Source organism: Zeugodacus cucurbitae, chromosome 6 (assembly GCF_028554725.1).
Source record: "Zeugodacus cucurbitae isolate PBARC_wt_2022May chromosome 6, idZeuCucr1.2, whole genome shotgun sequence".
In the NCBI taxonomy this organism is placed as follows: Eukaryota; Metazoa; Arthropoda; class Insecta; order Diptera; family Tephritidae; genus Zeugodacus; species Zeugodacus cucurbitae.
Genome location: NC_071671.1, coordinates 43,119,527 through 43,136,510, shown reverse-complemented (window position 1 = coordinate 43,136,510; position 16,984 = coordinate 43,119,527). Strand labels below are relative to the sequence as shown.

The window sequence follows — 16,984 nt, the reverse complement described above, 5'->3', positions numbered from 1 at the left end:
TGTTACATGCTAAAATATACCTCACTTTGGGTTTATTTATAAGCTAAAATGCGTTAAGTGAAACCAATTGTGGCATGAGCACAATTTCGCACAACAATTTGTAAACTTGAAATAATTAAGCAGTAAAATTATTAAATATTAATATTTTACTACGCCTTAAACTCTTGCTTTTAAACTGTCAGTTTACTTTCAATATTTTCAATTTTGAAAAACCAAATATATATAAATTAAATTTTATTTTTCTAATTTTTTGTAATTTTCTTTTTTATTTTTATATTTTTTCATTTTAATTTGTTTAATAATTCCATTTTACATGTTTTAATTTTTTTTAATTGTAATTTTAACTTTTTTCTGTTTGCTGTTTTTCGCAATTTGTTGTTCACTGTTATTAGCGAAATTGATTCAATTAAATCAAAATTAACACAAATTAGAATGCATCATAAATTTAAGCTAAAAATAAACGTTCCTTTGATGTTCGAAGTGATAAAATATCATATTAAAAGCAAGAAGCAGTAAATTTCAAATGTGTAGCTCAAGCATTAGGGTGACACTTAAAAAAAATTCAGATGATTTGTCAAACGTAGTTTGTAAAATGAAAAAAATATAATAAAAAATAATTAAAATTTACAAAGTCAATATCATAAAAAATACGAATTTTTTACTTGATAATTTTTATTTTTTAGTTCATTTATTCCCTTTATTCTATTTAAATTAATAATTTAAATTACGCTGTATTGAAATTCAAAATCACTGTAAATTTTGTTTTCAATATTTTTAATGTCTTGTTTTGTCTTGTCAGTAATGAGAGCATTTATTCTATATTTTTGAAGTGTTTTTATTTTTAATTTAATTTATTTTATTTAAAATATAAAATATATATTATACATTAATACAATTTTTTTATTTAAATTACTCATTATTAAAATACAAAATCACTGAGAGCTTTTATCCTATATTTTTTATAGTTTTATTTTTATTTCATTTAATTTTTTTTAATTTTATTTTTTTAAGTTTTATAGTTTACACTTAATATGAGCTTTCAAATTTGAAAAAAAAAAAAAATAATTAGTGTCATTAAAAGTCTTATAATGTTTATAAAGTTACAAATGGGTTTTCCGGTAACCTAAAAAGTTACTTCTTGTATTAAATAATAACATAAACACATTTTTTTATTAAATTTCACATAAAATTGTCAGATTAAAAATTATTACTGAATAATAGCTTAAATATGTGGATATCATTTTTAAATTGCTATGAAATTTTTACTTTTATTTCAAGTAAACTCCTTCACAGGAAGATACCAAGAATAATACTGCTTATGATAACGGTTAAAAATTATATGGGTATGCATATGTTTTTACGTATTTTTATTTTTCTGGGGCACTGTTACCAGTTGATTAGGTTACTAAAGCCACAAACATATGTATAATAATATAAGAGAGGCTACTGAGTATGCAGAGAGCTATATACATATATTTATATTATATTTTTTTTATTTATTTTTCCTGCATTAAAACGGTACTTGGCTATAAAAAACAAAACTTTTACTTGCGCACCATAAAAATCTACTTAACTCTTAAAATCGCCAGCAGGTGGCAAACAAATAAAATAACTGCATTTGCCACACATTAACTGCTTTCACACACAAACATTTACAATTCCCGAAGCCAAACGTTTTTATGATTTGGCTTTGCATTGCCAGCAGCCGTTGCACAAACATTTCGCTTTATCTTAATTAAATTTCGCTAAAAATAGCTAAAATAATTGCCTGCGTGTTGCGTGTGGCAGCCATGCGCCACAATGATGTGGCTTTTGCAGTGTTAACTGTGTTCCACATACGCCCCGGTGCACTTAAATGGCGCCAAAATTCAAATGAAATGCAAATATCCTGCCGCCGCCGTTGGCCACTTGTAAACAAGCCACTTAGCAACACAGGCGCATGCAGCAAATTGCCACCGCACAACAAAAACAGACGCACACAGCTGCAATTAGCTGCAACGAACGAACGCCGGTGGTGGAGTGTGGTAAGCGCCAACACAGAGTGACGGTTACGGCGGTCGTGTCAGCGACATGAAAAGCATCTGTTGTGACACGGCGCACACGCGTCAGCAACAGTAGCATCGTTGTCGTCTATCGTCAGTGTGTCAGCGGCATATCCGCATAGTGTTGTTGTGGCCGCGTTGCTGTGGCTGCTGCGTGCAACGCGCCGCTTCCGCGCACCGCTCGCGCGTTTCATGCATTTTCATGCAATTTCAGGCAGTTGTATGTGTGTGTTTTTGCGCCGCATAAATGTGTATGTGACTTTTGCTCGCTACTGTTTTCATGTCACATTTTGTTGTTTTTGGTTTTTCTTTTCGCTTGCCCTGTCAATCATACATATTTGCGCGCGCGCGTGTCGTGCGCTCAGTTCCGCCCCCAATGGCGGCTGGCAGGCGGCTGATAGCGCGCGCGAGCGCGTTCGCTCATACGCTACGTGCGTATAATTAAATTTCTAAATTCGTTGTTAACTGATAAAACAACATGCATGTTTCAGCTTAGCGCTTGCCACTGCGTTGCAAATTTTCGTTTTTATTTTTGCAAATTTTTTACTAAAAATATTTACGTTCACAGTAAATTTAGCATGTCGCAGTTATTATTTGAATTACTTGTTATATTTTTTTGTTTTTTATCATATATATTTTTTTTTGTTTTACTTGGCGCCAATAACAATTATGCCATTACAGTGAAATTTCCACGTTTCAATGCATTTTTTGTTCATGGACACGCCATGCAGGAAATAAAAAATATTTTTTAAGGAATTCATATGTTGACTGTTTGAGCTATTTTTATCTTCGCTTCGATTTTTTCAAACAGACTTGGCACAAAATAGTTCATTACTTGTTCAAACGTTAATTTGTTTTCATTTTGATATTTAATTCGCCATAATATTGCAACTCATTTCATTCCTTGGAAGAGATTTCAGAAATATTCTTACATAAAAAAAAATAAAAATAATAATTGTATCAAAATAAATTTAATTTAAAAAATTATAAAAGTAAAAACTTAAAAAAAATAAATTATTTATTTCAAAATTAAATATTAAAAATTTTCGAAATTTTTTTATTCACATTTAATTCTCATTTACTGCTGGGTACGATATGGTCATATATGGACATTCATAAATACACCTTGTTTTGCACAATAAGCGCATAACTCATTTGTTGTTTCTCAAATTGCTTCCACAATGTGCATTGAAAGCATGAAAAAAATATTTGTGCCAAAAATGCCACTTGCCAGTTGCCATTTGTCTCAGCTGTCATTTATGACTTCTCAATTGTTGATTAGTGAATGTGGCAGTTGTTTTGTCAGCTCTTTAATTATTGTTGTTATTGTAATTTGACAAGTTGTTTGCCGCAGTGTTGGCAGGAGATGAAGATTAAAGAAAAAAATGCAAATAATTCAAAAATATTTTTTGTGTATTTTTCCTTATCTCAACTTAAAAATACAGTAGCTTGGAAATTAATATAAAATTTTTTTTTTGAATTGTTTTAAATTTTTTTAATTTATTAATTTATTTTAAATTATTTTTTATATAAAATACAATTTTAATAATAACAATTAATAATATTTTTACATTGCTTGTTACTTTTATATAATTTTAAATATTCATCATGTTACATTTATAATTCAGTAAACAAAACGGTATCACACACCTTTTTCCACATGCCATACTTAGCGTCCCTTTGTTGTTGTCTTGAAAGTGTACGTACAAAAGAAGAATCTGCCTACGTGTCGAAATGCATACTTTCTGTCGAGTACTCGACTCATCGTTACTATGTTGAGTATCCATTATAAATGCGCTATATAGAATCACACTCTGAGAATTGCAAGCACAAGTTCCATAGAAGTTGCTATTAATCGCCAGCTTTGTGGGTGTACATACGCCGGGTCGCTCCGTACACCTTATACGGGCATGTTGCAAACGGGAGTTTAGAGAATTCCGTGAATGTGGCGTAGAAGTTTACAAATACGTACGAAGTACGCAGAAATGTACAAACTCTACTATTTACACGAATTTTCGCATATAAATTTCATATAAATCCAGCTGTGCGCATATAAAGAAAATATTGACTTACCGGTCCCTCTTACACACTACACTGTCTAATGCATTGTGCGTCGTTTTAGTTTTTGTTTATATCATATCACAGCTATAAATTATTCGCAAATATTTTATTTTTACTCAGCTCGTGTGTTTCGCACTACACAAAAAAAGGAAGAATATTACTTGATTTATTATTGACGAAAGTTGTCGAGTCATCTTTGTTGATTAAATTAAAGCAGTTAATTGGCTTCATAAATATATATATAATACATATGTATATTATTTAATTATATATACTCATAAATAAAAATATAATTTAAACAAACATCCGTCAAATTCGGACACAAATATTTACAGGGTGCGTCAGCAGCACAAAAAGCAGTACGTAGCAGCTAAAATAAAATTTTATGAAATATAGGAAGTCTCGGATAGAACTTCGCAACTCACAATAATAATTTATCTCTAAAAGATACAAAAGCTTGATTTGTGAATTTATTACTGAAATTTGTATGTACTTTGTTTAAGCAAATTTGGCTAAGTGCCTTTTCTAATTAATTTGCCTACCAAGAGTAAATATTTACCGTTAGCAGAAGCATGAAAGTTTTAGCTAACTTGCTAAGTTTTCATGCTTGCTCGCTTAACTTAAACAGCATAAGATTCTTGAGTTCTTGCGACATGGCAGACGAAGCAAAAAGTCAATATTCTTAATATCTTGAAGTTGCGTGCAATTTTTATGTTTAAATTAATTTTTTTCCTTTTTTTTTATAAAATATTTATTTTTTGTTTCAAGATTTAAAAAAATTGTTTTATTTTTATTTTTTTTTTTCAAGTGTTTATAATAAATATTTATCAGTTCTGTAAAACTTTGTCTGGAAATATTCATCACATTCCGAATCCAGTAGCAACTCACAAAATTCTAGTATTATTTATTACGGCTGACAGAAGAATTGTCAGTTAAAATAAATCAAGCAACTCAATAGTTTATTATGACATATTGTTATTATTATTATTATTTAACATGTGTTATTTTCAGTTGTAATTCAGAATACCGGCACAGCCGTTAAATTCCATAAAATTAATTGTTTATGCGCTCACTAATGATCGCGGTAATGCTACAAAATTAATGTACTCGTTAATTAACGAAAATGTAATCAATGGGAATAGGAAAAAAAGTAATTCGTTTGTAAATAAAGATTAAGTTAGCATTATAAATGATAATAATGTGAAAAATATATATATTTATAGACAAACAAACGATAATACTTAAGTCAATAAGATCTTTGATTTTCTAGAATAAAGGGTCTAACCTTCATTATTTGAGAGAAAATTATTGATAATTTTACAGATTTGTTGCCACCTATAAAAAAAATATAAAATTTAAAACTATTACTAAAACAAAGTTTAATTTTTCATATATTCACTATTTAATTCATGAATATTTAGATTTATAATAATTCATTCATATAATTAGTTATAATAATTCTTAAAATCGTCGATTTCCATACATATGCGCATGTCACGTGACTACTTAATATTCAACCGTTTATTATAAACTTATTTATTACAATTATAATACAATTATTCACACTCAATTGTGGTCGATTAATGCTAACAATTTCTCTTTTCCTTTTTTTACAGGTAAGTCCATTTGAAAATCGTGTCATTTTAAGCCGTACGACAAACGTTTGTCAAGCGATAAGTATAAATTATGCAAATTAACACAAATCCATATTTGAAAAGCTAGACAGTTTTTATCAACTGGAGCAAGTGATTTTTTCCTTTGTAATTTAGTGTGCTTCCCCACAGATTTTGCAAGGTTTGCGAACTAACCTAACTTTGCGTAGGCCGATATTTGCACTTTCAATACTGCAATCCAGTTAATCATTTCGCCAAGTGTATCTAAGTGTGAGATGAGTAATTTCCCGCCTTGCATTTTGCATTTTTCCGAGAAAGCTTAGCAAATCATTTGCGTCTGCCTAATTGGGAGTGCTAATTGAGATTGCATTGTCTTGGCAAAACCCAACGTCTATGCGGTCATATGCGTCAAACTTGTAATATATTTTTACTATATTTAAATTACTTAATATAAAATTAAAATTATTACTCAAGCGCCCGTTGCGCTTATGCTATTTTTACTACAAATACGATGTTGTAACTGACTAACGTTACCTAATTTAACATTAGCACAGTGATTTCTCAAAAACACAATGAAACTGCGTGAAAATATTTATGAAAACGTTGTGAGACTTACTCATGATTATTATGGATAATCTCTAATCGTTATTTGCGGTTTAAACGTAAAACTAATTTATACATGAAAGCTCTGCGAAAAAGCTTAAATTTAATTTACATGTTGATTGCGATAATGTTTGAGGTATAACTAAGAGTTTGATGCAAATCAGTTACTAGTAAAGCCAAGAAAGCTTTTATTATGTTCAAGTTAATAAATTGTACAAAATGAAGTGAAAGTTCTGTACGGAAGCTTAGATTTATATTACATCTATGCCACAGCAGAATGTTTTTAAGCGAAATTTGATGTGAATAACTTATAGTACTCATAGTCAAAGCATTCACTAGAGTAAGCTCTAGATGAAAACTCACATCATTTTCATCTATTAGTAAAAGTTCCAAATGAAAGCTCATACATATATAATATGGTATAATATTAGAGAAAGCTCCAACAAAGTTGAATCTGATGAAATTCATTTGTAATGTAATGTACCTTTCTGTCTACGTTATGCATTCTTCGTACAGCATTATCAGCTAAAATGCCAAAATATTTTGACCATAAGAATTTATGCGCATTTTATTTTTATCGTCATCACTTAATCATCCTTCAGGCACACTGTGTTTACCATAAAAATTCAGAGTAATTAATAAAATGTCTCCGAAATCATTCTCTATCTCCACATATTGCATTTTTATTATGCCTACAGTATACTTACATATAAATAAGTACATACAGTTTGTTGGCACATTTGCTACATTTTACGCCATGCAACCGTAACTTGGCATTAATGTCAACCGAAATTAAGATTTGATTTAATGTGTGAGTGCGTGGCGCGTGAGTGTTTACACAAAGTGACACAAAGCGGCACGTCAGCGCTGCTGTACCCATTTGTTGTACGGTGTGTAGATGCAAAATGACGCATAAACCTGTGACGAATTTCATGCCCATTAAGGCTGCAGTACCCACTTGGTACACCCAAACACACCTCCACCGCCAACCACCTTAGTGCCTAACGCTGACAAATACTGCAGCGGTAGCTGTCACTTTGTGTGATTGACATTCGGTAGACATGAAAACCGCGCGCAGAGTTGCACAGACAAACAGCAGACAGTGATGGTAAGGCAAGCCAAAAACGGACGACTCACCTATTTATTAGGAAAAGCTCGGCATACCTACATAAATATTTGTATTTTGTATATATTTACCGATTTTTTACATGAATGTATTTTTTTATATTTTTATAAAAGAGCTGCTTTCAAATCGTGCATTGCTCCAGACTTGTGAAGTCATAAATGTACTAAAATAATTTACAAAATATATATGTATGTACATATATGTGTTACAAAAACACCGTTGCATTCCAAATTCCACGCTGTTTGCTGCTTTACCGTCGTATACCTGGCAGCTTGCACGAAATTATGTCAATAGCTGTAATGTACTGTTTTGCTGACTGACGGATCGTTGGCTGGCACAGTTGTTGTTAGGATATATGGTGGCAGCCAGCAATTTAGCTCACGAAACTGATATACAACACAAGCATTACATGGCTGCAGTCCAATAAATATATAGGTTATTGCAAAAATTGGGATAAATTGCAAAATAAATAACAACAAAGTGCATATTAGGGTGGTGATGAATGTGGACAGGAAAAGTTTAAGTCAAATGTGAAATCTCAAATTCTACATTTTTACTATTTTTTAGGCAAAAATTAATTATAAATGATTTGAGTGCTTCTTAAATGTACGAAGAAAAGTTTCTTGATTTCACAGCGCCGCCCAAGTTGATACGAAATAAAATAAATATATAATAGAAGTTAGATCCAGAAAAATTATATAAAATTATTAAGGAGTACATTGGAGTCAAATATCATCGATTTCAATAGAAATATATAATATTTTTAAGTTTTGAGCTTTCAAAAATAATTTTAATTTTCTGCGACAGTTCGCCATCAGCTCCCATTGGGGCAAAAATGTGAAAAATTTGTTATTTAAAGCAGTGCTAATATAGTACTTTCATAGGCATGAACTAAAACAAATAATTTTTTGATTTATTTAGAACCACCCTAGTATAAGTACTTCTTAAATTAGCAATGACGAGTGTTTCAAATATTTGAAATAAATTTTATTCTTAAAAAAATGCAAGTCAAAAAGGAGGAGTTGTATTCCACTTCAATCAGTGTTTAAGCTCCCTCTTCGCCGAAATCCATTATTTATTTAAAGTTTAGCATTCAGCAGTGTGTCTACAATTGCTAATTATTACCGTCATAATAAATCTCAGCGCTGATTTGCAAATTTTATGCGGCTAAATAATGTGCAAATATTTGTTGTAGAATAACAACAAAAACAAAAATAAGAAAATAAAATAAATTCATCGAAAATAAAGCAAATATTTACAATTTAATGCTGTTGAACAATGCCGAAGCGAAACTGGCAAATATTTGCATTGAAAGAGCATACCTTATTTTACATACATACACTCACATACATATATGTATATTTGTACATTTAAGAGTATTTATTAACTAGCATACCAATATACTAAATATCTAGATATGCCTGAGGTTAATGCGCAAAATATGCAAAATGACAACGTAAATGGCGACTGTAAAAACAAAAACAAAAACAATAGACAAACATCATCACTTTAGAGATAATACAAATGCTTAAAATCGCACTTAGTCGTGTGAATTAGTCATCGTAGCTTTTCTACTTGCCGGAGCATTCATATTACCAGCTACCGTTTTTCCATTCATCAACCACTTTATTTTCTTTATTGTTGTAATCGTGTATATGTCATTATGTTTAATTTTTGTCGTCATCTTCTGTTGTTTAGCAACTTTGGTTAGATTTATAGCAGGAAGAGTTATGCAAAATTCAAAACATGTAAACAATCGTCATAAATATATTTTTTGCAATTTTTTTCTTTGTTTGTTTGCATTTGGTTGGCAGCACTTCGAATTAGTTGTTCGTAAATATTTGTGTAGTTCATTTTTTTTCTCAAGTATTTGTAGTAAAAGTAAACAACACGCTTTAGATTTTTTTAAATGATTTTATCGGATAAAATTCAAAATAAATATTTCCTGAAATTTTTTCAGAACTCATTATGGAGCTTATTGTATTTGCTCTTTGCCTTCGAATATCAAAACTTGAATGTCAAATTCATATTATGAGCGCTTCAAAAAAATATTGCAGACATCCAATTAAATCCAACTTTGATGTTCGAAAATCGAAGACCAGCTGTCAACTTCGTACGACTTATAAGTCGAACAAAATTTTATTCAGACCCAATATAATAATAATACAAATGTACCAATTCTTTTTCGAACGAACGTCCTGATAAGTTCGTTAAATCAGCATATCCCATCATCATAACTGTTGAAGATTGAAAGTAGTATGTTGTTAAGAGATGTGGTAGTTCTAATCGATTCGCCATTTTCTGCTCACTAGCTCCAAACTTTGCTCTCTTGTTAATACATTTTGCCTGAAAGACCAAGAAAAAATTAGCAAGTATGCGGATGTCTCATTAAACTCTTGCTTCCATGCTAGAGTGTTCGATTCGTCACTCTCGAATGCTTGATAAATTGAATATGTCTAATATAAATATATTATTTACTCTCAATTCATGAACAAAATAATACAGTTATTTATTAATATTCATGTGCATAAACCAAAAACAATCATCAAAAATCCCCGGCATTGTGAATACCCACACTTTTGGCGAATCGCCATTTTTATTTGCAAATACTCTAATTTACCGCTTAAAGCCAATTCGGCTAATGCAATAAAATCGAAACACACCTACATACTAGTATCGGGTAATAGGCACTACTCACGCGTACAAACAAACAACTACAAAAGCTATTCAGGGGCATCATCATGGCGTCTACTAAATTCAAACTACTAAATTTGACCCAATGCGCCGACAGCGGTTAAACCAAGAAGATAAACACCAGAAACCAATCGAAGAAAAAACTCGTTTCTGGGTCACAACGGTTGTTTGGTTAGAACTCAAAGCAATAACTGCACATTAAACTGACATTGATAATAGCTTCGACCAACACTAATAACAACAACGACATAACAAGCTGTTTTAAATAAATTCCAATCATTGGTTTGATGCTGACAAACGCTCGCGTACGACCCAAAGCAAACTAGACTAAAGCGCTGAGCTTAATTAAAACAAATTTAAAAGCAATTTAATAGCTAATAGTATGGATAAACAAATACGCGCTCGACGCTGACTGTTTGGTAGGAAAAAGCGATATTGAAGCGCTAACGAGGCGCGCGCCAATACAGGCAGTCAGACAGTAAACAGTCAAATGGCCAAAAACTATAATAACAATAAAACTTTCTCTGCGGCGGTTTGTTTATACCGTTATTACCCGCGTTGTTACTATTGCAATTTTATTTCATAAAATTTGCATTTCGGACTTCGATTGGCCGTTGAGGTATACATTGGTATAGATAGAGTCGCAAGTGGTGTTTCCAGCTCAGCTGTTTATTACATTTGTAATTTCTTTTTTTATATTTATATTTTTATTTGTTTTGCTTTCATTTTAGTTGTTAATTAAACACAATATTGTTTTTTTTTTGTTTTCTGTCAAGGCGGTAGTTGGCTGCAAAGTTATTTTTCGTAGTTTTATTGTCAACAGGAAAATCAATTTAGATTTACAGCTACAAAAATTAGCATTTATTTGCATAGTAGTAAATTTAGCTGAAGTATGGAAGCAATTAAGTTCAAAAAGTTATATTATAAATTATTTTTATCCTTATTGCTCTGTTATCTCAATGGCGATAATGCTTGCGCTGGTCAAACACACCTACTTAATTGAGTCGATTAACCCGTTAATTGTTTAGTCGATTTTGCTGTTCTTTATTATTATTTATTTTTTAGTTATTAGCTAAGTCGCAAACCTTTCTAGGGTCACCACGTATAGCTTTGGATAAATTTTAATTAGGAAACATTGTCTTTTCCTGAAAATATCAAACATATCGAAAAATGCTTCCAAATTGTACTTAAGATATATATAGCTGAATTCGTTCTTGGTGTAGTATCAAGCATCGGTCTCGGAACCAAACATATTTATAAAAGTGTAAAAAATCCAAAAATCTGAATTATTGGAAAGGACATTTTTGGTTAGTTTGGTACGCTCTTTTGATGATTTTACATTTTGCGTATTTCCAGTTATATTTTTTAGAGAACTGTATGTAATTTTATAAATTATATCAGCACAAATATAGTGATATTTCAAAATTAATATGTTGATTATTTGAAATGTATGCACTTATTTCTCAAACTCTTGTATTTCTTGCTTTTCACTCACTCATTTTTCATGGATTTTGTTATTTATTTTGGATTATTCTTATTTCACCTTTGTTGCATGTTTCTGTTTGGCCCTTATCTTTTGTTTTTCTTTTACATGCTCTTCTTTAAGGTATTTCTGCGCTTCTTGCAAAATATTTATTTTTATGTACATATATATATGTGTTTGGTTAGTTGTATATATTTTTGTAGTTGTTAGTTAGTTGTCGCGATGTTGTAACAAATTAATATGACAAACATGTCTAGGTTGGCTGGCAAACAATTGGGCACTGCCCATTGCTGTTTAAACGCCCATTCATTGAACATTTCCAGCGATTAAATACAATTGTTTTCTGCTATTTTGTTGTTGTAATTACATAATCGACTTTTTAAAATAATTTGTGTGTCTAAGGGTTTTTGGAGGTGGTAACTTTTAATTTTTTTTTTATATATTTAGGGAAATTAAAGTTGACAAACAAGATTCAATAAATACATTTTTCTACTTTATTTGTTTGGTTTCGATTGAAGCAGATTTATTGCTATTTTTAGTGTAGTATATTGACAAAATATAGCTTCACAATATTTGAGGTTACTAACTGTGTATGAATTCAATATTTTAGATAGTGGCGAAACGCACATACTACTGGGTTAAAGCAAATTGTATGCTCTAATGAAATGTAGAAAGCATATTAGGATATTTTTTATTTTATACTCTTTTATTTCCTGCTTATTTATTTTATACTTTCCAATATTTTTATTATTTTTTGTTAACTCTCATTTCATCCAACTCTTTTATTTAAATATTAAATATTTAGCGATTTTGTTAGCAACTTTATTGCTTTTTTATTTCATGATTATTATATTTTTGTTTCAAATTCACTTCCTCTTATTTAAATAACATCATTTCATCAATTAGTATTACATAATTTTTTCCGCATTTTTTATGGCCTTTTTTTTTGTTTTTGACATGTTTCAACCCTTTCAACCCACACGCAATGCCGCTTTTGTTTGCTCATAAACAATTGTATGCCAATTTCATCATCAGATCCAATCGTTTTACGGCACTTAAGTGTAAGCACGCGCCCTCCCTCGCATTTACGGCGAAACAAGAGCAATGCACTTTTTCTCCAAAAAAACGCGAATACGCGAAACTGAATGATTTGGCAAACACACACAAAAAAATAAAAGATAAAAAATAAAAATAAAAGCAATAAATAAACAAATTTAAGAAAAGCGTAAAAGCAAAGATAAATCATCCATCCACCGCAACGACCCCAACATTGCACGCATGGAGGCGTGTTTCTCAAGTGGGCAATCGTGCAAACGCAAATGACAACTGCTTTTGCTTGCAGTAAAAGCAAAGAAACGCAAAGGCAACAGCAACAAACATTTGATTGCTCAAATGTCGCAAATATGCAAAGAGTACGGCAAATTTGCATTGACACTTCACACTTTAGAGTTAACACTTGTGGTCATACGGATATTATCGCTCATTCAATCGCTTCATTTCATTTTTTTGTTTTTGTATTTTTTATTAAATTTAATAGCTTTTAATGCACATAAGAGCGGTCTAATGTCGCTTGTTTGTTGTTGTTGCAGGCAAACATGCTGTACGTCACATCGGCCGTCGGACACGGCGTATACGCAACCCCGTGTATATGAATTGGGCTGTCTGCATAGTTTTTGATTTTTTATTTTGATTTTTTTTCTTTAATTTTCTTGTTGCTGTTGTGTTTATCAGCTCGACTGCATACGCTTGTGCTATTTTGCATGTTAAGTGTGCGCTTCAATTGCACAAACGCAGACATATTTATATGCAGCAATTTGTTTTTGTTTTTTCATCGCTTTGTTTTTGCTTTTAAAATTTTTTGCGCGCACTGTAATTCAAATCTTATTTTGATTGCCACTTATTTGTTGTTGCCATTTGCGTTTGCACTTTTTTGACGGTTATTTTTGTATGCACTGGTTTGTGCGCTGTTCCTGTTATCTGATTGCAGTGTGGTTGTTATTGTAATATTTGTTTTGTTTTTGTAAATTTTTGGATGTTTGCTGTGTAGCTGCAGGTGTTTGTGTGTGTGTGCGTTCATCCAAATTTAGTAATTCACCACAAATTTTCAGTTTCAAGGTAGTGTCGTTAAACTCGCTGTGCGTGTCGTGTGCTCGCCTCACTACAAATTTCAGTATCTGCAAAAACAACAAAAATGCACATTCAATTTAAATTATAACAAGTTTTCAACTGCTCATACATACTTCAATTGGCACTTGTCAATGAATGTGAAGTGTAGCAGCCATTTAAGCCATTTGGTTGTCGCTAAATTGTTGTTGACATGCATTGGCAATTTATGAAAGGGAATGCAAACACTAAAGCTGAAGTAATACTTCATTGTGGCCAAAAAATATGCAAAATTATTTTGCGCATGCAATTGATTACAGTTTTGTCGTCATTATGGGTATTTGTGTTCGTATTAAATTGCAAAAAAAGAGATAAATTTAAAAATAATAGTAATAATACAAAATTTAGAGAAAAACATAAAAATAGATATTTTGTTAGAGTTTTTAAAAACTATTGAAATAGTGGTGCGATTCGGGACTGACAATCTCTTTTTTAAGTAATTTTTACGTTTAATGAGATTACTGTGAATATTTATTTTTTCTATAAAATGTAATATGAAATACATTTGAAATACAATTTTTACATTAAAAGGTACTTTGCCACTGACACTTGCTGGCATAAAACGTAATTTTCCAAATCATAAAAATTGGAGTTTGCTGTCTTCTCGAAATGTTAGTAAAATTTCACTATTTTGATTATATTATATGATGAAAAAAAGTTAGTTATCGGTTTGAAAAAAATTTTAATATTCAATTCTACTCAGGACTCCAAAAATTTGCTTCTTCGAGCTTCTATGTATATCCTTTAAATTACTTCAAAACTTAAAAATAGCTTTGCCAGATTAAAAATAGGTTTTGAATCCTTCACATAATAAACTATTTGTTGTTGTTTTGGTTTTTTATGTTATTAAAATTGATTACAATATTATTATTATATTTTTAATAATTTTTTTATAATTTTTTTTACTTTTTATCTAATTTTTTTTCAATTATTTTGCTATATTTTTTAATTTTTTATTAAACTATTTTTTTTCGATTAATATAAATCCATTTTAACTTTATTTTTATTATTGTTGTTTTTAGTTATTTTTATTTTCTTTTTAAACATTTTCTTTTTTTTTTTAAGTCATTTGTGTATATTTTGCAATTATCTGGTTTATTTTTGAATTTTTTAAATTATTTTCATTTTATTATTTTTTATTTTTAAAAATATTTGTTTTTATTATAATAATTTTTTATGAAATTAAGTAAAATATATATATATATATCATATCATGTCATACTGAAACTTACCACTTTCAAAAGTATAAATGTGAAATTATATTATTTCTATATAAGTATGTATAATATATAAGTCTGCAGTACTCCTCTTCTACACTCTTCCTTCGTCTACTTCGGTATTCCCATCCCTAATAAGCCATAAACATCTTTTGTAGGCACATAACATGCACATATAATTCATCAAGTTTAATTCTCAAAAGGATGTGTGTAATTGCCTTTTTTGCACCATAATTAGCTAACTTTAGTTGCACTCGGCGCAGCCAAGCAATTTCTAGCCAATTCTAGCCATCTCCAAAGGCTATTTTTAAAATGCAGCGCCCTCGTACACGGCGCGGCAGCAGCAAATGCTCAATGAGTACACGATCGTGTGACTATTTTCTATCAACATTTATGGGCGCTCACACATGCGCTTAGGTGCGCGTGAGTGTCTGTTCGGCTTGGGCTGAAATTTATGCGTGGTCCATTGGGCACAGGCGCTGTTTTGTATCTAGCAATTACAATTAAATTGCATTCTCGTGTGTCAGCGGCACAGCTACTGCTATGCATAGCACGGCGGGCGGCGCAGCGCGGCGGGTGCACAACATCAACGAGCTCATAACTCTGTGCTCAAAGTAGCTTTGCACATGCGCCACACACAAACACATGCATATAAGTGTTTTTTTTATTGCTGGTGTTAGTTGCATTCTGGTCGGCCGGTTGGTTTAGAAGGCGCATGCGCAACGACTGTGACTGCGTCAAGTCATAGGCACAGCGATAAAATTACAAACTAAAATATAACAACAACAATTGTGCAAAAAACGCATGGCAAGAAACTGGCAAATCGACAAGTTGCGAGTTATATTTTTAGAAAACCACATTTGGCAGGCAACTATAAATAGTTTAAATGTTGGCCGCAAATGTTGGTTAGTTAGCTAGTACATACGGTCGTCGTGCGCTTGCTCGCTCGTTGACTGGCTGCTGGTTGGCGGCGGAGGCCAACATGTAGTCGCTAAAGCCGCGGCTGCAACACAAAATACCTTCCTGCCAATTTGCGCATTTGGTGGCAGCGCCTAACAAAGGCTGACAGGCAGACTGACGCCACAGCCATTGCAGCAGCAGCGTGTGCTTGGATGTGCATTGGACAAACTCATGCTCGTGGTTTAGAGATGCAACTGTTGCTGAGGTGTGTGTGTGTGTGTGCTAGTGCAAATTCTGCGGATGTGCGTCTATATTTTTTATTTGCTTATTTTCGTAGTTGCGGAATTTTATAGCTGAGCTTAGTAGTTTTCTGTAGTAGCTGGCGCTTTTATTGTTACTTATTTTGTGGCCATTTATTTGTATTGAAAAAATCTTTTTCTCGGGTTTGAAATTATGTTACTAATTTTTTTTTGTTTTTATTTGAAAACTTGTTTCTTTTACCCTTAAGAATATAGTTAGAGAAATACAAAAATATAAATATTGTAATATATTTGAGAGCAAAATGTTAGTTTTAGATCAAAATTTTATTTCTTTCTGTATAATATTTAGGGTTAAAACTAGCTTTAATTGCTGAGATTGACAAAAAAATAAATAAAAAAAAATATTTTTATTTACATAGAATTTTTGAAATTTATTTAATAATTTTTTTTATCTAGAATTTCTAAAGTTTTTTTTATTAAAATTTTGTTAAATTCAGATTATCAAAATTATTAAAAAAAATAATTTTTATTTAGAATTTTTAAAATTTATTTTTAATTTTTTTATCTAGAATCTCTAAAGTTTATTTATATTTAGATTTTTTGTTGATAAATTTATTGCTTTTTTTGTAACCTGAACCACCTACAACCTGAATTTATTAGAAAAAAAAAGAAAAACATATTTTACGGTTTTTTTTTTATTTTCATGTAAGTTATTTCATTAAATTTTTTGAAATAAATAATTTTGTTTAAAGTGAAATTTAAACGAAAACACTTCTCTCCTCATTTTCTAATCAAACAAATTACCAACTTTTCGCTTCACTG

The 16,984-nt window shown here is 30.9% G+C and overlaps 1 protein-coding gene across 5 annotated transcripts in view; it reads left to right on the top strand.

Annotated features, from left to right (window-relative positions):
• LOC105218702 (tyrosine-protein kinase Src42A) overlaps nucleotides 1-16,984 on the top strand; it is a 108,966-nt gene that overhangs the window by 78,026 nt on the left and 13,956 nt on the right. The window contains exon 4 of one of the 5 annotated variants that reach the window (XM_054234007.1): nucleotides 5,720-14,042. The exons of the other annotated variants lie outside the window; for them this stretch is intronic. Within the exon in view, the coding sequence (XP_054089982.1) occupies nucleotides 5,720-5,723 (4 nt within the window). The 3' untranslated portion in view covers nucleotides 5,724-14,042. Of the gene's footprint in view, nucleotides 1-5,719; nucleotides 14,043-16,984 lie in introns of those variants that run through there. 5 annotated transcript variants of the gene reach the window in all.